This window comes from Anser brachyrhynchus, assembly GCF_964034855.1.
Source record: "Anser brachyrhynchus genome assembly, chromosome: 1".
Classification (NCBI taxonomy): Eukaryota; Metazoa; Chordata; class Aves; order Anseriformes; family Anatidae; genus Anser; species Anser brachyrhynchus.
In genome coordinates this window covers 120,086,210-120,110,095 of record NC_137694.1, presented here as the reverse complement: position 1 = coordinate 120,110,095, position 23,886 = coordinate 120,086,210, and the positions used below count along the sequence as shown (strand labels likewise).

The following is a 23,886-nucleotide window of genomic DNA, read 5'->3' as shown; positions in this document are numbered from 1 at the left end:
GAAACCTGACCTAATTGCGAGGTAGACCTAGCTCCAAGCCCAAGCTGGACTGGGAACCTCAAAGGATCCACTCCAGGGCAGCTGTTTTCTTGGGTCTGTGTAAGCCATGGTGCCAATCTCACACATACCTGCCAGGCCTCTGCCAAGCTACTTGCCTGTACCAAATTATCACAGATGCCCCATCGCCCTGTTATACCTAAGGACATCACCCATGTCCTACCAGCATCTACCTGCAGGTCTCAGCACAGGCACTTGAGTGTCCGAGTGAGTCCAGGCCCTTCTCATACATCCTCCAGAAACTGCTTGCAGCTATAGCTCACAGATGAAGGCATCAGTCAAAGTGACAAGCATCCCACATCCCAGGCTTGGATGGCTTAAATGCCTCCTGGAGCAGCGTCTTCTCTCAACTCTGGATTTCCAGACAGAATTTGTACTGCTGCATAGGTTCCCTTGACTTGAGTCCTAAGGCCTGGAAGGACACTGCTGACTCAGTCCTCAGCTGGGGATAAGCCTTAGTGCCGCAGTGCAAAGCCCTTTTTCTGCCCAACACACAGAAAAAGCCAAGGCATATCCTTCTCTGCCAGCCTGGATATATCCCTCAATGCCAGCAAGTTCTGTCAGTGCTGGGTAGAGAGGAAGGCTGAGAGCCTTGACTCACACCAGAACTCCCAGCCCTAGGCTAAAAGATGTCCACAGGTGATGGCAAAAGGCTACACACAACCTGACCTACCTCTGGCAATTCATGTAATAAGACACTTGTGGTCAAGGGAAAGACAGATTATCCTTGGCAAGAGCCCAAACTTCTACTTTTGTGCCATTCTCTGTTTTCCTCACTCTAAAAGCCTGTTGGAAAACAAAAGATCATTTCAACCAGCATACTAATACCAGTATCCCTCCTAAAAACCTACTTCCTAGAGACCCAGAAAGGAAATGGGGTCTGGATTACAAAACTAGCAGCCACACTTGTGCTGGCTGCTGACAATAAATGAGGCCCAAAAGTCAGCTCCAGAGTTGGCAGTACCAAGTATGCTTCAGTGACTTAATGGCATGGAGCTACGACAGGGGAGGGTCAGGCTGTGTGCTAGGAAAAGGTTCTTCACCAAGAAGGTGGTCTGGCACTTGGACAGGCTTCCCAGGGAAGTGATCACAGCACCAAGCCTACCGTAATTCAAGAAGTGTTTGGACAATGCTCTCAGACAGGGTTTGATTTTTGTGTGGTCCTGTGTGGAGCCAATGATCCTCGGATTCAATGATCCTTGTGGGTCCTTTCCAGCTCAGGTGATTCTGTGATTCTCTGACTTCTGGTAGTATTTTGGAAAGCTCCCATGCTAGGACAGCAAGGCTGTCCTAAGAGATGGTCATCCAAACTGGTCACGTCAGTTGCCTTCTATCATAAATTTCCCCTTCATGGCACAAACTCCTGCTGCCACTGAGGAGACTCTGAAGGCTAAATAGTATGAACAAGCAGAAAAACTGTCTTTGAGGATGATACCAGAGGCACACTTAAAAAAAACAGTGAGGATACACCCATCAGTTCTACCACACCAGGAGTAATTTTTGGCAGTCATCATACCAAAGTGCTTTGAGAACATACTTTTTTTTTTTTTTTAATAAAAACTGAGAGGGAAAAGTTCTTGAAAACAGATGGTAAGACACCTTTTCTCTATCACTGTCAGTTTAAATATGTCAACATTTTCCTTAACCTTTGATCAAATACCAACTACCATCTGACAAATATTTTGCTGGTCATTGCACAACATCTTTTCATAAGGATATAATGAAACTCAACGTTAACTTCCTCAGAACTAACATAGAAAGTATCTTTTCTATGGAAGTGCAACACTGCTCTGTATCAGAAAAGGAGGAAGAATACTCTTTTGGATAAAACATAGGACGAAGACTGAAAAAATATAGGCTTTTTATCGGCTTTACTGTAGCTTCCTGTCCCAGACTGTTTGGATCTGCCCGCACAAGAATATTGGATTGCCAGAGACATTCACTATTCCAACTGCAATGCCTTTTGCTACTCTGCACTTTAGTTTCCCCATCCACAAAACAGATTTATCCTGCCATGTTTATTTCAGTCAGGATAATAGCTGCCCTTGATTTAGAAAGCCTACCCTCAGAAACTTTCAGCCTGATTCCAGATATGCTCATTTCCCAGACTTGTGAAAGGACCTTTCAGATACCTTGTGCAGGTTATATGAAAGCTGGCATGTACACAACAGTCACAGTTGTACTGTTCAGAAACACTGAAGATTTTTGATAGCTTTTAACTAATAGCTCAGACTTGAACCAAAGCATCAGTTACCAGGGTGCATGTACAGGTTATACATCCAGATATATATAGTAATTGTATGCATATAGTAATTTGTAGGATTTCTTCCTTACCAGCATACTTATTTTTCTCAAAGAAACTCAGAAGATGTATACTGAAACTGGTATACTCCATTGTAGCACAGCTGGTAAATGATGAGAAAGGAGATCACTACAACTTGCCTGTCTACAGCAGCAGGCTTGAGGGGATCTTACCTTGACATGGTGTATCAGGTGCTCAACTTCATTCACTTTATATGTCTCTATTCCCAACTCTTTAGACAACCGCAGAAGACGATTTTGTGTTGGCCCCACATAGGCTCCTCCAAGGTCCACATACTTAACTTGCTTATTCTAGTTTATCACACACAACACACAAAAGGAAAAAAAAAAAAGGATTAAAAAAATAAGCCTTTTGCAAATACCACACAAATTAAAAGAGCAATCCAGAGGATTTATTCAAGGGAAACATTCCTAGAGCAGTTTGGCAAAGATTCCTCTCCCCATGGAAAACTCCATTTTCTTGTTAAGAGTTCAGGAGTGGCAATTACCAAGAATCTCAGATATGGAGCTCATAACCAGCTGTTATAAGACTGTAATGTAAAATCGGGCTATGCAACAAAATTGAGAAGAAAGACCCTGGCAGACAGACAAAGAAAGAGTGAGAGGTTTGTGCAGTTCTTCCCTGGTCTCGCCAGCGACTAGTTCAAACAGACTATACTGGGAACAGCAAAGCTGAGACTTTCTGATGAGCAAAGTGGGAAGGGATCTCATGGGTCCAGGTAGTGCACACGGTAAAGGAGTGAAGGAGACAGGCTGGTTCTAATCACCAGCTACTTCTGCCATTCCTCTAACCAACATCACTCCTCACAGGGTTTGTTACAGTTCAGCTTGAGTTTCTTCATGGCACAGTTGGCTTTAAAGGTGTCTTTTCACAGGGATTTCGCCTGAATCTCTCCCTGGAAGATGATTCTGAAAATTAGCTAATCATGTTCTCCTTCCCAGAGGAAAGGACTGATAACTCCAGAGCCTGCAGATCACATGGAAACAGTCTGTCCCATCATTCTGCTGCTCTTTTTCTACTCCTGCTTGTACAGTATCAGGAAATTTCCCACCTGCTAGCGCTCTGGCAATTTTCCCTCAAGTAGGACCACTAGCAGGAAAGTTAAATAAATAAGTTAATAAAATTATGTGCACTATTCACATAGCATATTTATAATATACACATATATATATCATACGTGTGCATAATTTTACATTATACATGTGTATAGTATATGCTATGTATGTGTAAATAGAGTACAAATGGGTTTGGAGATAATTACCCTTACGGTGAAAGTTCTTCCTCCAACTCTGTCATTGGCTTCCAGCAGCACCACGTTCAAGCCCGACTCAGTCAGCAGTTTGGCTGCTGAGAGACCTGAAAGAAAAGAAGCAATTAAAAATTGGGCTAGGAACTAGTTTCATTCCTCATCCATTTTCTCCACACGCTTTTCTTTAATCTTGTTATTCTTGACGCTGAGACACCAAAAGAGGAAGCAAAGGAAATACAGGAGGGAACATCTCATTTTAGTTTTGATGGCATAAATCCTTGCAATTGCAGAGAAAATATCAGTCAGGCCCTCCAGAAACTGAGTCAAGACACTATGGGAATGATGGGAACTACAAAGGATGTATAACGTGGAGGGAATGCAACTCGCCATCTCTAAACTTATTAAGATCACCTCTGTCTTCCACTTTATCACAAATAAACTGAGATTTGTATCAACCAAGGTTCTCATTTTGGTCACATGTAGATGAATTTCTGGTGGGACAGCAAGAGATTCATTCTGAAGGGTAGTGTGGTCCTCTTGCACTGATAGGATACGTTGAATAAAGCTGAGCATAGACCAGGCTAGAAGCCACACTCACACAGCATAATTTATTTATCCCTTCTGGGTCTCTGCTTCGTCACCATCAGAGGGTGACCATTTTCCTCTTGATGTCCTAGTACACGTAGTTTTTGAGGAGGAGGAGGGAAAAGTGGAGTCAAAGGAGATTGTTCTAAGCAGAAGGCAGCCACGGAAGAAACAGCAAAAGCACTGGCAGGAAAAACAGATGGGCAAAGCTAGCATGGCAGGACTGAATGAAATGGCAATGATGAATATACAGCCTTTATATAGCAACCCTAGATAGACTGAGTATTAATGAGAGCTACTAAAGGTGCTACAGAACATCCTGGTGGTCAGACAGTGGCTTGGGACCAGGAGAACCAGGTCCTATTCCCAGCACTTGCAGTGAACCAACCAAGCTATGCTGGTTATATCACTTAAGCTCTTTGTTTCCCCACCTGCAAAGAGAGACAGTGTTGTACACCTATCTTTTCAAAGGACTTTGGCATTTTCTGGGGAAAAAAATAAATAAAGGCAGTAGATGTTTCCATTGAAAGATTATTTTATCCTGCTTTTATTTCCAGCTTCATGAACTTATTTATCTTAGGTTTTCACAAAAGTCCTAGTGAGTAGAGAAAACCAATAATGACACTGATATCAAGGTCTTTCCATACTTCCTTATCAAGGAAATTATATTATAAAAACATCTGGCTGGATCAGTAGCCTTGACTACCCTCACAAACATTTGAGGATGCCACGGAAGAACAGAATACAGTAAAAATAGTCATGGTGTGCAAACATGGGACAGATCTCCTATCAACTTTTGAGAAGAGATTGGTTCTAGAAGGAAAAATAGACAGCAAAACTCCTAAACAATATTGCTTACTATGCAAAGAAACAAGTAAAAATGTTGTTTTTAAGAAAAGACAAATATTTGATCAGCCAAGACAAGATCAATAGTATTTATTAATAATTTACAGAATTAATATATAATCTGAAGGCTGCTATCAGAAAAGGTTTCTGCTGGCTTATCACGCTAACCGATATTTACTAATCAATTAATAATACTCAGTAACCGACACTGATTAAGCAATATGAGATTTGAATTTCTTTTTGAAAATCTAATGAATAAACGTTTCAGTACAGCTGGGAACAGAGCAAGATTATTCCCAGGAGCTGAGCAGACAGAGAAGACTGTGAAGGAAGGACGCTACAGGAAGGACATGGACGTGCTCAAGAGAGTCCAGAGAAGGGCGACCAAGCTGGTGAGGGGTCTGGAGAACAAGTCTTACGAGGAGCGGCTGAGGGAGCTGGGCTTGTTCAGCCTGGAGAAGAGGAGGCTCAGGGGCGACCTTATCGCTCTCTACAGTTACCTTAAAGGAGGCTGTAAAGAGGTGGGGGTTGGTCTATTCTCCCACGTGCCTGGTGACAGGACGAGGGGGAATGGGCGAAAGTTGCGACAGGGGAGTTTTAGGTTGGATGTTAGGAAGTACTTCTTTACCGAAAGGGTTATTAAGCATTGGAACGGGCTGCCCAGGGAGGTGGTGGAGTCACCATCCCTGGAGGTCTTTAAAAGACGTTTAGATGTAGAGCTTAGCGATATGGTTTAGTGGAGTACTTAGTGTTAGGTCGGAGGTTGGACTCAATGATCTTGAGGTCTCTTCCAACCTAGAAATCTCTGATACTGTGATACTGTGAAAGGAGAGTTGGTTAGACTCAAGTGGAAGTTTGCACAGGTAACTGCAGACAAAGGCAGGGGACACAGCCACCCTCCAGCTCCTCTCCCACAGCACTAACAGAAATGCCAAACACGTAACACTGGGGATAAAGGGGGAAGAAGTGAAGGCGGGGGCTCCGGAGGTCCTGGTGGCACTGCAGAGAAACAGATCAGACCTCGTGGCACACGCAGGTCACGACAAGGCAAGACTGCTCTTGCTAATACCACATTTCAGCACAGTATCAATACCTAGGTATTTTGCTGTTTTTCACATCTCACACGTTTGTCATCCTGGTATTGCCAAGGTACAGCCACATCACCCCTTCCCTCTCTCTCTCCTGGAGCTAGACTGTAGACCCCCAAAGGGGCTGTTGGATGTTTCTGCAGTAACAGCGAGAGGGCTGGGTGCTGCAGAGGGAGAGCTCTCAGCCACAGTGATACAAGGACAGCAACAAAAACATATTAAAACGGAGATGAACACCGGTGGACAAGTATCAGGCATGAGGCTGGGGCTCACTTCTCAGAAATTAAGAATTGCTGCGGGAAAATCCTTACAAACTACAATCTCTTTTCTGACCAAGAACCAGAGGCTGGGCAAGAGGCTTCTCTGTGCTCGATACTCCAGTTGCCATAAAGCACGCACAGAGCCCGTCAGGAAGTCTGGAAAAATCTATCACACAACTGTCCTGTAGGTAAGGTCTCATCCTGAGAAGTTTAACCCTTCACAGATTTCAGATGTTTCAGCGCTGTCTTGGCTCACCTGTCACTCTCCATCACTAGCAAGAGGAAGATTAAATTTATTTATATACTTTATATTGTCCACTTTGCTAAAAAGGGATGTAACCAACCACACACAAATGTTAAGCCCATCCAAAAATGTGACTAGTGCTGTCGTTACTCCCATTTCTTATATGACGTTTTGCCACACAGTGACACCATGCTCTCCTCCCTGGGAACATTTCTACCAAACCTGATCTGAATCGCAACGTAAGGCTGGACCACTTCTACCACTTGGCCGAGGACAGGAATTTGGTCCAGCATCCATGGCAGGACAGCTCACAGAAGTGCAACAGAACTTCATACACAGAATATATATATAGCATAACCTCATATACAGAATATATATATCGTACATGGTTAAGCAGCCCCACCTGCAGCTCCACTCAGAGAAGCAACATGCAGGCAATTAATGCAAACAACGAAGAAGCAAAGATGCACAGTCTTATTTGAAGCCTCAGACAATGTTAAAGCAGGGAAGCCTTCGTCAGCTACCATGGCAACCTGGTATCTAAATGCTCCCACTGGAGATACTGGTAAGAGATTGCCTTCCAGAGGATGTTATAATGTAAGTTCAAGCCACGAAAATTGTTTCTCCATCACGCAGCACTTAGCATTCACGCAGATCTTACCCAGATGTAATAATCGCGAGGATTATTTCATCTCCACTTCCAACTTCTTTCTTTCCCCTCTGATATCTCTGTGCCTACTAAGCACCCTAACTGCACCGTTGGATTAGACGGCTTCATTACCACCTCACTTCCTAACCTTCACACCTTCCTTTACAGTAAGAGAACAATTAATTTGTATTTGTTCTTTTAAATGGTAATCTTGAATTTCTGTACTAGGTCAGAATCCATACTCACATTTGGACTGACAAGTGTGACAAGAGTCACATTCTTCCTCTGGACCTCAGGCATTATGGACTGCAATGAAGTCCTAGAGTCAAACAGATCTGACTATTTAAAAGCATTTCTAAGCACACATTTAAAAAATGGATCCAAATTTTGTAACACTGCTGTGATTCTGCTTGGAATCAGCAAATTTACTGAAATACCTTTTAAACCTTAGCATTTAAAAAAAAAAAAAAAAAAACAACAAACAAACAAACAAAAAAACACTGAAAAGGACAACGTCAGAAGTTGCATTTCTGATACTTCTCCAAATTATGTTTGCATCTTTCTCCACTTCGTTATTTTTTTCATAGGACGCCTCTGTCGTATTCTGGACAGCCAGACAAGCAATACATAACAGCAAGTCCATCTGCGGGATTTTATTTCTCCTTCAGGCTATACCAAATTCCATTGCAGTGCACATGGGATAGGGTGGGTACGCTGAAGGGGAATAGATTATAAAGCTTTAAAAAAAAAAAATTATTTTTGAAGGCATTTCCACAGTTCCTGTGGAAACATTCTGTTCTGTTGTTCTGTTGTACCCTCTCTGAATTGCTCACTATTTTACAATGTCCCCCAAAATTTATTATCTCTCTTCTAGGAACAAAGCATCTATCTTCTCTCATATATGTAATTGTAAAAATTATCCACAAATTCTTACTTTTTATTCGGGGTGGAGAGACATTAAAAAAAAAAGTCACTAAACCAATGGCACTCACTCAATAGTTTCCAAGGTGACTGACAGAAATTTGTTTACTTTTATAACCTTAAAAATTTCTCTCTCCAACTAAAATTATAGGTTGAGAATGAAGAACAGCTGCCATCATATTTGTACTGTACTTGCTTGGAAAATTTGAAACCCTGGTTTTGCATAGTCACCTACACAACTCACACCTGGATTTCCCTGGATTCAGAAAAATCGCTGATATTCCTTTCTCTTTATTTACTTATTTATTTTGGCACCAAAGGTATGTTTACACAGTACTGGCCAGGGGAGTTTTAAACAGGGGAGGTTTTTTTTTGTAACACATGCCAGACACTTGGCAATGCATATAAGCATTATCTGTACAGGTAAGCTAGAAATTTTCACCGCCTCCAGAAAAGGCAAGGAGCTGATTTTTACCTTTGTTGAGCCCCCACAACTTGAATGTACATAGCGAACAAGCTCTACACTAGCTCGGTTCATTGCTGACAGTGTACCCCTTGACAATGTGTGTTTTAGCACGGGCCAAATTCTAGTTTTTCCACTGTGTTTTTGCAGGTGCACCTGCACTGCGAGTCATCCTCCAGCTCAAAGCTTCAAGATATGTTTCTTGAGGTCTTCTTCCTTGCTCTCAGCCTGTCTGGCCACAGCTATATCACTGTCTGCGGAGACGCCGGATAGCAGGCTCCTTTGCACCCAGGTTGAGCCTGCAGAGCAGCCAGCAGCAACACAACAGAGAGCCCCTGCTTGAGAATGTTTTATGAGGTCCAGGGCAGCAAACGAACATCGTGTGAGGCTCAGTAAGTGGCTCTGTCACAAAATACACCTCAGAAATGGCATTAATAACAGCCTGCTGAACAAGCACAGACCTCTGCCCAGTGAATAATGGGGAAACTGGGAGATAACGGAATGTTTCACAAGACTGACAGCAAAAAAAAAAAGGGGAAATACCATAACTGATTATATGTAAACCAACAAAAGTTGAGTTCAGGGTTGCTAAGGTAAATGAACTCCAGTATTTCTTAACAGAGGTATTCAAAAATATTAATCAGACCACCTTGGTCCATGGACATATGACATATGCTACATCAGAAAAATCAAAATTTGTACTTGTCTTCTTGATTTTAAGTCTTATTTTGACCAGAGAGACAGAAATTTTATTTTCCCAATGAAACCAATGAGTTTCACATAATCGTGAAACCTGAAGTAGCAGTAACAGAACAGGAGGAAACAGCCTCAAGTTGCACGAGGGGTGGTTTATGTTGGATATTAGGAAGAATTTTCTTCACAAAAAGAGTGGTCAGGCATTGGAACGGGCTGCCCAGAAAAGTGGTGGAGTTGCCATCCTTAGAGGTATTTAAAAGGACATGGTGCTTAGGGACATGGTTTTGTGGTGGGCTTGGGAGTGTTAGGTTGATGGTCATACTTGATGATCTTAAGGGTCCTTTCCAATCTAAATGATTCTATGATTCTAGCTGAAATGTTAAGAAAAAAAAAACAGCAAATCTGTCAAAACCTCCACAAAGTTACAAAGGTGGCAACACTGCTGTGGGATGACAAGGGAAACAACTGTTCTGCTTCTAGATGTCTTCACATAGTAACCCTTATCTACCTGGTCTGATGTTATATTTCTCAGGAATACATACAAAATGCACATGGCAAATATATGAGTTTGGCCAAAACTGCTGCACTGTGCCCAGTAAAATAAAACACACCTGACTGTCAAAATTCACTGCAGAAGACATTTCAAGGAGAACCCCTTTGTTGGTGGTTAACACAATTGCCATGTTTGACCAAGGGCAATAGGAAGAAATAAAGAGGAATATGCCCTAAGCAGTTGGGGTAAATCCTGGGGAAAGCAGAAAAACACTCCTTCAAACAGAAAACCTCCTGCGTTAAGTTCCTAGCATCTAAAAATTAGATCGGTTAATGGAAAAATTCTGTTTCCTGCTGCTTAGACCTAGTTACTCTAAAATTCAAATAAAAAAGCCTCCTTGCTTATCCTTAGGGCTCTCTGACCTCCTTTTAAGTAAGAGTTGTCCCAAAAGTATCCTGTATGTTCAGTGCTATTAGCAGGACACAGTTTGCATATCACTGCGATACTGAAGTAAAAGAAGGGATGGAGACTACAAGCAGAGGAGAGCCATGTTCTTATCTGCATCTAAGCAGCCATTTTGCACCAGTGGCTTGTCCCCTTGAAATCTTCTATGGCTTCTTTATTGCATTAGTGTGTCAGAAACTGCAATTTAATAGCATTGTTTTTGTTTGTGTTGACCACTCTAATGAGCACAATCTGATTACTGCTCCGCTGCTGAGAGATTGAACCTGGCGCTGGTCACCTTTAACTCTGTCACTCATCATTAGTCAGCTAAAATATTTTAATTGAAATAATGGCTTCAGACAATAATGCCTGTAAGGCAGTATAGGTAAGGACTGTAAGCAAAAATGAATAAATAAATAAATAAATAAATAAATAAATAAATAAATAAAGACAAAAAGACATTGGTCCAGGGTCTGGGTGAGATAAGGTGATACAGGCATTTTTTTACAGCTTTCCTCGCCTCACAGAAAGGTCAAGGGATTTTTGCTGTTGTGAAGAATACTTTCCCTTTATAAATTCAAGGGACATGCTCAGAATCCTAATGGAAGCTTTACAGACACAGCTAAGAGCACAATGCCTGAAACTCAGTTCACATCAGACCAGCAGAGTACTTTCAAAAATAGTAAGAATGCACAAGAGTGAGTTTTCCTTCTTCATTGCATCCTTAGTCCTTAGTGCGGACAAGGTCTGCAGTATCCAGATTGCTCCAGGAGTTCTGGATGGCAATCCTTCTGAAAAGCAAAGGGCAACAAGGACAACGAGGTACTGCAACCCAACAGTACCTTTTATTAACTTAGCTTTTCTCTTTGATCCGTAGGCTTTCAGGGTGAAGGTACCCTTTTCACCTCTCCAATTTGGGCTATATCTACAAAGGTATTTTAGATATTTTACTCAATCTCATGGAAGAAAGAGACAAAATCGCAGTTCAGAACCTCAGCACAAGGTAGAGCTGGGTCTCTGTAAATGGTCAACTTGGTTATTCTCAATACCTTACCTCCATGCACTGAACAGCAGAGTGAAAGGTATCAAACCAACTCCTCTGCTGCAAGTAGCTGTCGTGTGGGGAGAGATACTCTGTCTTCCTAAGCTTTGTCGCTTTGCAGTAATGAATACCATTAAAATGAATATCACTCACCTACAACACTGGAGAACTTAAAAAAGCAACAGTTTCTGAAATCCCAAGGAGCAAAAAAAAAAAAAAGATATTATCAATCTGCCTATCTGTTTAAAATGTACATTTACTTAAAATATTTGTACATACGACACAACATTTCTGACTAGGATACAGAACTCTATGAATAAATATAATTTACTTTTGTTAGCATTTCATTGTTGAGCTGAGGCTATGAGTTTTTCCATCTGTGAGCTGGCTCTGTAACCTGTCACTGAGGTCAGGATGAACATCGCAGTGAGTTAATGCGACTTTACGTGAGCATCAATTCTAGTCCCAGCCCTCAGCTTTCCGTGATCTTTTCCCTCTGGCAGTGCTTCTAGATGATTCATATCCATAGTGCAGGGAGCTGTATTTATTAAGCAGAGCTCTTTAACATTGAAATCATTCAACCCAAACATGTCCTAAGCATTGCACCTTGGAAGTGAAACAGAGCCTGGCCAGTGATGAGTGAGATGAGCCAAGTGGTAGCCCCTTGAGCTCAAACCCTGCCACGTGAAGACAGTTCATTGCATTTGTGTGGCAACCCAGTGCCTTTGGTGCATTTCTGCCTCAGCTCAAGCACTGAAACCACACCTGTCCTGCCCTTGACCAGGGCTTCTCTTTAGCTCCTGTTGTATTTTTACACTTGAAGTTTTCAATGAAACTTTAGTTTGACAAAACTGGGCACTCCAGCATTTCAAAGGATGAATATTTCTAGTATTAATCATACACTCAGCACTTTGTTTATGTTATGGGCTATATATATGTAAATATATAAATATATATATTCTGTGTGTCCTTCGTTATGGCCCCAGGATATGCTGAAGAGTTCATGTTAATCGTATTATTATTATTATTATTATTGTTATTGTTATCCGTACCGCAGTATTATCTCACAGTTTCAACGCCAGGACCTCCTTCAGCTTAGATCATCCCTTTTCCTGCTACTTTACAACTTAGATTGCTTCTGAACACAACAGGCAGAGGAAAGAAGCAAAGCAGACACAGATAACTGAAAGACAAGGTAGTACTACATCAAACATATCATAGCATTAGAACAAACAAAGCTTAGCACAATGACTGGGGCATAACTCAGTCCCTTCCTGGCTGAGGCACTACAAGGACAGCTTACTTAAAAGCATCCTTTTAGGCATTACTGTTACAAAAAGATATAAAAGCAAATAAAATACCAGCCAAATTTACTCTGGAGAAGAGGTCTTCCTTCCAAACACAGAAAAATGGGGAAAAAAAAGACTAACGTAAATTTGGAAAATTTTGCAAAATTATGAGCAGCTGCCTCAAAAGAGAAATGCTTTTTTGTTAAATCTTGCATGTTCTCAAGCAAAGAATTCTTCTCTATTTTTTTTCAGTCTCCTAAGGAAAAAAGTAAATGCTCAAAACTCATGATCAAATGGATTTGAATTTAGATACTGAAAAAGAAAAAAAAAAGAAAACAGACTACCACTCTCATATCTTGATATTAAGGAGTAGCACACAATTTCTCACATCTCTCAGTAGCTGGTTAATCACAGGCATCCATTTAGAGAAGGTCACGTCACAGGGCAGCTAGCAAAGCCCCCAGATGAGCAACTACATCCTCATTCTGTGGCTGTTCATTTTATTTCATCTTTTGCTTGATCTTCAGTGAACTTTTGTCACTCAGTTGCACCTAATAATTATGGATTTATGTTTCCAGAGCATGTCTCGGTGTCAGTGTCGCTTTGAAATATTCACTGTGCTATGCCCTAGTAACTCTATCGAAACTCCTATCATCTACGTATACGTAGCACATGTACACAAGTAGGTACACACATATGCACACACAGACTAGATAATACTAGCTTGTAGAGCTTACAAGGATTACTGAACATTTTGTCTATTTAAACAACAGAATAATGAAGAAGAAACCCACTACTGCCCAGCATCCTGTATAAACACCATACATGCCCACCAGCTCTTTGCTGATATTCCAAGAGATCACTCCATTTCTTGAGGGCCAGCTCAGGATGAGCTATTCCCTAGCTGAAGTAAACAACTAATTTGGCTGAGATACCAAGGGCTGAGAACATAGATGTCATCCAGAGAAGCACAAAAGGGAACAACTGAATGGGATTTCCTAGTGACTGTCTTCCCTCCATCTCTAACTGCAGGCAAGAGAAAGCACGAGACCTAAGCAGCTTATCCTACATTTATGTTACGATATAAAAAAATGCTTCCATCAGATTTGCACCATTCTGTTACAACATGTGGGGAAAAAAAGGTGAAGGAAGTAGAGGTACAAAGAAGCATGCAGATTGTAAAATGAAAGACTTTACAACTCTTTCCTTTCCTCACCTGTGCTCATTATTTAGCATAACTTGCTCATTTAGCCTCTGGTCAATCTAGCCTCATAAATGTTAATTCATATTGGAACAAAAGAGGTGACTTGCTCCAATATTCAATGCGTTCAAACACAGATCTATCACTAGAGCAAACAAGGTGCAAGTTTACATGCAAGCTACCCAGGTCATCAGGATGCATAGTACGAACTGGCTGTTTGATCAGCTGTTGCTGTGTGCAGTCAACCAAGAAGACTCCATTTGATGTTCTAGCTTGATGGTATAATTTATATATAAAAACTAGCCGGCTGAGCAGCAGGAGGTTACAAACGATTTTTGGTTGGTTGGTTTTTTTTTGCTTCTCACTCCCAGCTGAGTTATATGGTAGAAAATGTGATGTAGTTGAACAGTACAGACATAAACTAATAGATGGGGAAGCTTCAAATGGATTAAAACTTCATGAAACTCTTTAACCACTTGAAGTATGAAATGTCAAACAATGGTCACCATCACAACCTAGTCATTGCAACTGCAAGATGCCAGAACCATGGCCAGACTCTTCCATTTGCTACTGAGCACAGAGTATGCAGAGCAAAGGTAAAGCAGTAAGGGTAAAACTACACACCCACTTTGCTCAGGATATAAGATTAATTTTAGCATCAAAATTATACATTGAAATAAAAGTTTTAAAAAGGCATATCTGAGGCAGACTCAGATGGAAATTAACCAAGCTACTAGGTTTCACCTAGAGATTTTTCAGTTCACCAAGACTGCTGCCTGTTCACCAGGCCAGTACAACTTCACAGATGATGTATATGCTCTGGCTTAGGTCTGTGTTTCACTGCCTATCTCATCCTTACATAGTAAGATTTCTGAAGCAGGGACCATTCTGTCTCACACTCAGACAAGGTGTTACACTGTGCATTCCTTATTCTTAGCTATGGCACCAATAAACAGTAAAAAATAAAAATAAAGAATTAATCAACCATCTCACTAATGCAATCTCTATAGAATAACATCATTATAAAAGCCTGTGTTAAAAATCTGCAGATCTAAGATGTATGTAGCCATATATAACATGACCAAAAGTAGCTTCGACTCTCTAGACTGGACTACCTTTTCTTCCAGGGATGGTCTGTACTCTGTTCCCTCATCCCATCCCCTGCCCTTCCTTCTTCTGTGCAAACAGACACAAATGCCCTGCAAAAACCCTGAGGCCCATCATTTCCTTAAGCAGCTCCCCTGCTCTCCACTCATAGCTGCAAGGCAACATCTCTGTGGCTTGTCAGGCACTTTCCAGCATCAACTTTTTTGCTAAGCCACCCAGAACTTAGGATCTCCACAACTGAGATACAGAGAACTGACAGGACAGAAGAAGCTGGGTAAAATACAAGTGCATGGATGGGTTATTTAAAATAATACAAGACATTAATGATTCATATAACAAGGTACTGCAGTGTGCTCCTATTGACCACCGAAATCAACAAAATGTATCTTTAAACAAGGATCATACATTACAAAGTTATAAACCTTAGACACATCAGTCTGTATATAAACCAGTCAATTGGATAAATGATCACATTTTGACAAACTATCTCACAAGGCTGCAAGAACCTTAATATCTGACATAAATTTCCAAGGATGAAATAGGTTATCGGCCCAGGAGGAAAATCACGTTAAGTTCGAAGATGGCTATATAAAAATTAAATGATTGGAACTATAATGAAATGAATGCAATTTCCTCATGAAATTAAAGCCCAATTGAATGATGACTGATTTCAGAAATCATATAACTGAGTGCTTTGTAAGTACATCAAGATACATTCTCTGTAAAGGAAAGCGAAAGAAAGGTTTTCAACCCACCATGGCTTCACTTAGCAAACTTCTATAACCAATGTAAAATTTACCACCATATCACTCTGTGAAGTAGCTGCTACGGAAGGGAGACAAAACACAAAGGCAAGCTCCTTCTGGAGAGGGGCAGTGAAACATTATTGCTTTTTATCTTTAATTAACACAACTATTTCACTACAGCTGTCAGTTGTGCTATAGAGAAGCAAAATGGACCGGTGGGAAGTGTGCCAGAATCACACAGATTGTTTACATACACAATAGTAACTTCTGAAGAAGAAAAGCCTTCCTGATTGACTAAATTATGCATAAGACCTAATTCATTGTCATTAGCTGCTGTGTGAGATATGCAAATATAGAGCAAACTCTCTGCTGGTTTATGATACTACAAGCAGTGCTAGAAGCTTACCTCTGGGACTACCAGGGCTGTGTAAGGCTGCATTGCTCAGGCTTTCTGTCTACTAAAGCAGTAAAACAAGCCTATTTGGCTTTTTGCCACAGTTCTCCACCTTTTGGTAAGACCACCGGCACCCACCAGCTATCCATAAATCCTTGCACACTCCTGAGCAGATGTCAGACATCCTGAGCACACCAAGGATGAAGCCAGAGCGGTGGGCTGCTCCTCGCAGCCTCTGGGGCTGTGGGCACCAGAGTCTGACCTGGACTTGTATCACAGCAGTGAGTAACATCTTCCATTTGCTGGAGACTGACACTGCAGTCACTCGCTGCTTGGGGTAAGCAGGCTGAACTATGTGTCTTTAAAATTACTCCTGTCCTTGATGAAGACAAGGAGTAAAACAGACAAATCAGAATTCATAAGTACGCAGAACTTGATCTTTTGGCAATCTCTTGATGTTACAAGAAGATGAAAGAGGGAAGGAGAGAAAAAAAGTAGTCAAGGAGAGGACACTGAGGATGGAGACGGGATGCAGGTGCACATCTGTAGTCAGGATGGCAAAGTAAATTATTTTTGACTGCACCTTCACGGAAGAAGAGCACTAAACTGAACAGTTTTCTCTCTCCTTGTTACTACTCTTGAACTGCAAAATTAAAAGTATTCCAAGAAAGCAAGTTTGCAGTGTTTATGCTAGTAAATAGTATGGGACAACGGGAGAAGATTTGGAGAGCAAAACAGTTGTATCCTGAATACCCAGTGTCATATCCATGAAAGGTGCTTTATTTCAGACTAGACTTTATATGGCCCTACAGGCTGAACATCCCATTAGGGCTTGGAGTTCAAATAGTGAGCTCCTAGAGCACGTCATCCCATGTGGTCTCATGCAAAAAGGAATCCAATGTGCATGCATTGAGATTTCTCTGTGACACACGCCATAGAGCAGTAAGTAGGGTCAATCAGGAGATCCGCTCAAGGCATACACCTCATCTGAACCTATACATTAATGCATATGAATATCTACTACCACCTCTCGTGTGATTAGGTGGTAATCTAATGCTAAAGTAGACTCAGACAAGTCTACTGAACTAAAAGCACCACTGCAGGTGTTTGCCTAAGTAAACAATGCACTGAACTTTCTTACAAAGGACTTTCAGCCTTTCCTCTGTCTAACCTTGTTTGTCAAAAACATCTAATTCAGCAGTACAGATAAGAAAACCCCGTGAACTTTGCAGTTTGTAACACTGACATTAACTGCTACGCACAAACTTGGGTTCTCCAGCAGTTCTTCACATACTAGTTACTCAGGAATCCCTTACACAAAGTTTTGTTAACCTGATTTACCTCTATTGCTCTTTCCAAGGTGGTTTTCACATTTTGTTGAACAAACACAACAAACTTTCCCTAATACCACCCTTTCATAATGGTTAAATAAGTTAATGGAAAAGCTTTTCTTAATGATGTACAGCTTTGAGCCTTGAGAGATGAGATTGCTCCTGCAGACAGAATGGAAAGCTTCCTATCAAATCAACTTTCAGACCAGTTAGGAGGTATCTATCAGTCAGTGACTTACAACTACTGTCCCTGCTTCCTAGGCTACCAGACTATCTCACAACATTACACAGCTGCTTTCTGTACTGTTTGCTGTGTATTGCCAAGGACTGTGTGAAAAATCTAAGTCAAGTGGTAAGCTCCAGCTAATTGGCTCACGTTCTTCTGCAGTAGCCAAGAACATAGTTGAAAACAAAAGGAGGAGCCCCTGGTGGCAGAGACAGGCAACTGAAAATATGAACAAAGACCTTCACAGTGTCAACTGATAGAGAAACATCCCAGATTCTCTTTGCCTGATGCATCCCAGAGACAGTAGTATCCCTCTGACAGGAACTTGGAGATGGTCACGGTCCTCCAAAATGCATCATCCCACCCAATTCATCATCCATGCTATTTCATCCATGCCTGCGTTTTTTGTTTTGTTTTATTTCAAATAGGTGTTTAGTATTGGACCGCTAGACTGGGTATGTTCTCCAAAAATGGTGCTTTGTTTGGCAAACTGTATCTTTCCAAAGGAGGACTACTATGACAGCATAAATTTCTTCCATGGAGCAAAAAGAAAACACCAATAATTAAGTAGTATAGGCTATGAATCTCATGGATACTTTTCATGCAACGTCTCCATTTTGTTTCAAATAAGAGTTTTGCCCTCTGCTTCAGTCTCTTTTAAAACAGACTGAATGTCTTCAGATAATAGCCCCCAAAACACTTGACCTCTTTTGTTTAAGTAAATTGAAATTGTCTCACAGATGGAGTGAGAGATACTGTAATTATACAGTGTATTAAGCCTTCATGCAAATGAAGAGCAAGACTTACAAAGAGTACAAAGCAAACTGTATCTCTATAATGCAATGATAGGTATGTAAATATTTTATAAACCTAACATTTAAATAGAAATATTTTATGTTACAGTAGGTTTTGGTTCTAAACTTACAAGAACACATCAGGCTGCTTGAGAACAGGAAAACACTACACATACTTCAAATGCCATTCACCATAATAACTCAAAGAAGGTTTCACTTTTCGGGAAAAATAAATCAACCTCACTTTAATTGCAAAATCTACACACTGCTAATTTACGAGAAGCATTTTCTTAAGTACGACTGGAGCAACACTAGGTTAAAATCTGTTAAATTCTTTTGAAACAAACAAAGGAAAGAGGTCTCCATGGCAAAAGCAGGGACAGGAAGGCAGTTTTGAAAACATGTGGAAGAAGTTTTTAAATGAAATATCTGAACAGATTCCAAAATTTGATTTAAGAAAATTTCTGTCACCAGTGTCTGATTAATTAAGAAGATGAGCAAGTTTGATGACACAACCCCATACTTTTCTCAATCGTTTCCATCCTTGTGCTTCAGGAGTCCTTCACAATAATAACAGCAATAATAAAATTAAAAATTAAAATTAAAAAAGAGATGCTTCTGAACAAACAGAAGATTTTTTCACCATGCATGTTCCAACTCTCTGAGGAACTAACTACCTTTTACATTTCCAATCTAAATATTCCTTAGTACCAAGCATATTACACACAGTTTCTGGGTTAAGTTTTTTTGTATATATATGCATTTTTAAGTTGGAAAGTTTTCTTATAAAATATTTCTTTTTAATCCAAGCCATTCACAAAAATGTCAAAGACTTCAGAAGACATTTTACCAATAATACAGGACCTAATTCTAATAAATCCCTCTATTCCTCAAATATCTTTGCTGTCTTACCAACTGTATTAAAAGATGATCTGAAATCTTCAGAGAATCCACAGACCATTTTTGTAGACTTCAAAGAAATTAATGAAGTCTAATTTTGAGTAGGTTTTTTACTATGTAACAATTAAATTAGCCAGTTCTTTATTTTTATTCTTTGGCTTTCAACAAACTTGAAATAAAGGACCCCGAAATGATTCAGCAAAGGCAGTGGTATAAAATACCTCCGCCTTCAAAGAACTGTAGCTGTCAAGGTTGTGAAGGCCTCTGTATTGCTATTACACTATCACAAAAATGTGGAATGGTTTGGGCTGAAAGCATCCCTACAGATCATAGACCACAGAATCATAGAATGCCTTGGGATGGAAGGGACTTTAAAGATCATGTAGTTCCAACACCCCTGCCATGGGCAGGGATGCCACCCACTAGGTCAGGTTGGCCAAGGCCCCATCCAACCTGAACACCTCCAGGGATGGGGCATCCACAGCTTCTCTGAGCAACCAGAGTGCCTCGCAACTCTCATTGTTAAGAATTTCTTCCTTATATTTAATATGAATCTACTTTCTTTTAGTTTAAAACCATTATGCCTTGTCCTATCACTCCACTCCCTGACAAAGAGTCCCTCCCCAGCTTTCCCACAGGCCACTTTTAGGTACTGGAAGGGCCACTGTAAGGTCTCCCCAGAGCCTTCTCTTCTCCAGGCTGAACACCACCAACTCCCTCAGCCTGTCTTCATAGGAGAGGTGCTCCAGCCCTCTGAGCATCTTTGTGGCTCTCCTCTGGACTCACTCTAATATGCTCATGTCCTTCTTGGGCTGGGGGCCCCAGAGCTGAATGCAGCGCTCCAGGTGGAGTCTCATGAGAGCAGAGTATAGGGGAAGAATCACCTCCCTCGGCCTGCTGGCCACACTTCATTTGATGCAGCCCAGGATATGGTTAGCTTTCTGGGCTGCAAGTGCACACTGTTAGCTCATGTCCAATTTTTCATGCACCAGTACTTGCAAGTGCTTCTGTGCAGAGCTGCTCTCCATCTGTTGATCACCCAGCCTGTATTCATGCTTGGGACTGCCCTGACCCAGGTGCAGGTCCTTGCACTTGGCCTCGCTGAAGTCCATGAGGTTCTCGTGGTCCGACCTCTCAAGCCTGTCCAGGTCCCTCTGGATGGCTTCCCTTAATTCAATTGTATCAACTGCACCACTCACCTTGGTGTTGCCTGCAAACTTCCTGAAGGTGCACTCAATCCCACCATCTCTGTTGTTAGGTTTTTTACTGTCATTTTTTTCCTCCCTATATTTTAGATGCTACTAATTAAATCTGAGTAAAAGATGGACAGAACTGCTGCCAAAGAGGGTGAGTGACTGCAAATGGAGTTTGCATTACCCTAAAAAAGTAAATAAATAGAAAACAGAAAAATGAATGGTGTGTCTGCAACATGTTTATTCACATCTTCGCATCAGCACAGCAACTTTTTGTTTCTTCTGTGGTTAACTTCTGTGCTCATGGCTGTAACAGCTAGCTCAAGAACACTTACTCTGAAGGTCAAGGGAGCAGTCCACTGTTTTACATCAGTGCACCTACTGATGCCTGCCTCACCTAAAGGCAGTAACAGCAAAGTCTCAGTTGGCTGCTCCCGAGTCAGCTTAGAAACAGCGAGTTTCTGAAGGAATGCACAAATCAAATCTGGAGCAATAACAAACCTGGTCTCCAAAGAGTGACCCATTTCAAAAATCATATGCTTCATTTTCCAGTCAACAGGAGAACAGATCTCAGCAGCAGCCTAGCATGCCAGCAGGAGTTTTCAATGAGAGCAAAGAGATAAAACCATATTTTTATCACCTGGCTGCCAGACCGATGATTTTTACAAAGAAGCATGTGGATAGAAGACAGAGGTGAATCAGGAGTGGTCTATAAAAGCTAAAAGAAAGAGACTGAAGGCAGTTATTAATTTTTATGTGTATCTATTTTTCCAGCCTCTGTGTGAGGGCAGGAGAAAAGTTGCTACACCATGAGAGCAGAGTGCTTTGGAGAAGATTTTGTTTAGAAGAAAGTAAATAGAAAATTAGTTCCTTACAACACCCTGCCACTTGTTTTTATCTGCAGGTAGAGAAGAGCAAAGCACACAACTGAACACAGCACAGCACTGCTGCTCTGTTCTGCTCCAAGAGCGTTTTCAGGAAAACATATGGAGGCAGTGCAGGCCTGCCATGAAAATATTCCCATGGCAACAATGAAAAACGATATATTAAAATCTGTTACACTAACTCTTTGACTCCAACTCATTAAAGAGAAGGAACCTGTAGCACTGCATCTGTACAAAAACATGCCACTGAAGGTGTTTTCATTTAGAAGACATGAATAGATAGTTCCCAGTGGTTAATTTTCTGTAATACTGTCATTGTCAAACAAGTTAAAAATTAGCCATAATCCTGTGCTTACGGTCATGTTTCACAAAACAGTGATGGTTAATTTTTGCTAACCACATAAACAAACTTTAAACATTCAATAATTATTCAGCAGTTTCTTATCTGAGAACCATCCTTAGAAAATGATGCTAATGAGTCTAAAGGCCCGAACTATCTATGGAAATAATCGACTCCAAGGCATCTTGGCAGCTTGTGGGTAAGGCCTGGGGAACTAACACACCATTATTCACTACATAATTCCACGCTGCACACCTTAATATAATGGTTGCATAGAAATTCCTTACAGGAATAAGTAGTGTAAATTAAAAGCCACAATTAAAGAAAAAAGATAAATTAAATCATATGTTGGGTGACACATTTTGAGTAATTTGTTTGCAGGTTGGCAAGAGATGCTGTTTGGATCCATGGACAGATGCATATTCGCAATGCACTAATGAGATTAACATTTCATTAGCACCAAAACTATCATATTGCACACCTTCCAACAGTCACAGGCCAAAAAGCAGCTGTTTGATATGGCAAAGGCACAGAAGAAAAAAACAATTGCACATAACGCGATCCATTTGGGCACGTGCATCTGCGAACAAAATGCACGAGAGTTTCTTTGTGAGCATGCACAGGTTTTCCAGCCAGGATTAGGCTAAAGGCAGTAGATTGCCACCCGTTGCAACAAGGCTTCCAGGCCTGCTGTCGCTTTCTGCAGGGCTGTTCACGGTCTTAAATCCACCATACCTGTGCTGAGGGAGGAACTAGAAACTTGCAAAATGATCCAGCTGTTTTTTGGCATTTTCCCTTTATGGGAAAATGCTCTAAACAGAAAATACCCCAAGATTTAAACTAGTGATTTGTGACCGAGGTGCTCTGCATAATGCTCCTGGACTCAATATAGAAGCACCTATCCCTTGTTTGCCCTGAACTTCCAGGGGCAGGAATTACAGGGGTTTGAGGGATGCTGGGGCTGGACAGTGGAAGAACCAGAAGAATAAAATAAAATAAGATAAGGTAAGATAAAATAAGATAAGATAAAATAGGATAAGATATGATAAAAATAAAATAAAATAAAATAAAATAAAATAAAATAAAATAAAATAAAATAAAATAAAATAAAATAAAATAAAATAAAATAAAACAAAGCCAGCACAACGTGACACTCAGCCTGGACTTTACAGGTAAGGACCCGTGAGCCGAGGCACCAGCGCAGCCCCTCTCCCCCACCAGCACCGGGCAGCGCCCAGCTCCCGGGGCGGCGGAGTCCCGGCGCCGCCATCCCCACCGCAGCCCGGCGAGCGGCCGCCGGGGCTCAGCTCATCCCCCCCGGGTCGCTGCCGGGACCCCGGTCCGCCGGACCCACCTGAGATGCCGCCCCCGACCACCACCACGTCGCATTTCTCTGCCATGGCGCTGCCCCCCGGCCCGGCCGCTCTCCTCCCGCCCTGTCGCCGCGGCGGTGTCTCCCGGCCGGCTGCGGTGGGCGGGCAGCACCGCCCCGCACCGCCCCGGGTGAGGGCGAGCCCGGGGAGGCGGCGGGGATCCGCCTGAGGGGTGGATACAGCTCTCCCTCGCCTATCTCTCGCAGGACGAGGGGAGAGAAGCCCCTGGCGTAGAGAAGCACAGCCCCAAGGCTGTAGGCAGCGTGGTCTTGCCGGTTCTCCTAAGGCCATGTTGGGGTCTGGTTCCTCGGCCTCTGCCCACCACACCAGGGCCACCAGTGGGAACCCGCGGCAGCCAAGGCTGGAGTTGTCGACTCTGGAATACCTGTAGGATCAAGTGACAGCTCTCCCCAGCCAGGGCTTTCCTTGAAAGCTCCTCAAAATAAACTGCACGTCATGCCAACTGCGGTTTGAACTGTGTGAGAGAGCCTTGCTGAGAGGTGGGGTCAGCCTATACGCTGAGCATTGTTTGCCCAGACCCTCAGGAGACTGACCCAGAGAGAAAAAGGCTGGCCCATCCAGAAACAACTCCGTCAACAAATTCACCTTGAGCCTTCAGCCTTGTTCCCTACAGACCCAACAGGGTTTTCCATCTGTTGGGTTTCTATTTGACAAGTGAGGCTCCAGGAGACTGGAGGTGGTGTGTGAAAACATTCTTCCTCAGCCATATCCATACATATTACATCTA

At 41.8% G+C, this 23,886-nt stretch overlaps 1 protein-coding gene across 1 annotated transcript in view; it reads right to left on the bottom strand.

The window, feature by feature from the left end:
• MAOB (monoamine oxidase B) overlaps positions 1-23,274 on the bottom strand; it is a 55,334-nt gene extending 32,060 nt beyond the window's left edge. Inside the window, exons 1-3 of the mRNA XM_080583597.1 lie at positions 23,120-23,274; positions 3,642-3,736; positions 2,533-2,670 (exon numbers count right to left, since the gene is read on the bottom strand). Of these exons, the coding sequence (XP_080439723.1) occupies positions 2,533-2,670; positions 3,642-3,736; positions 23,120-23,165 (279 nt within the window). The 5' untranslated portion in view covers positions 23,166-23,274. The remainder of the gene's footprint in view (positions 1-2,532; positions 2,671-3,641; positions 3,737-23,119) is intronic.
• Between the last annotated feature and the right edge of the window lie 612 nt (positions 23,275-23,886).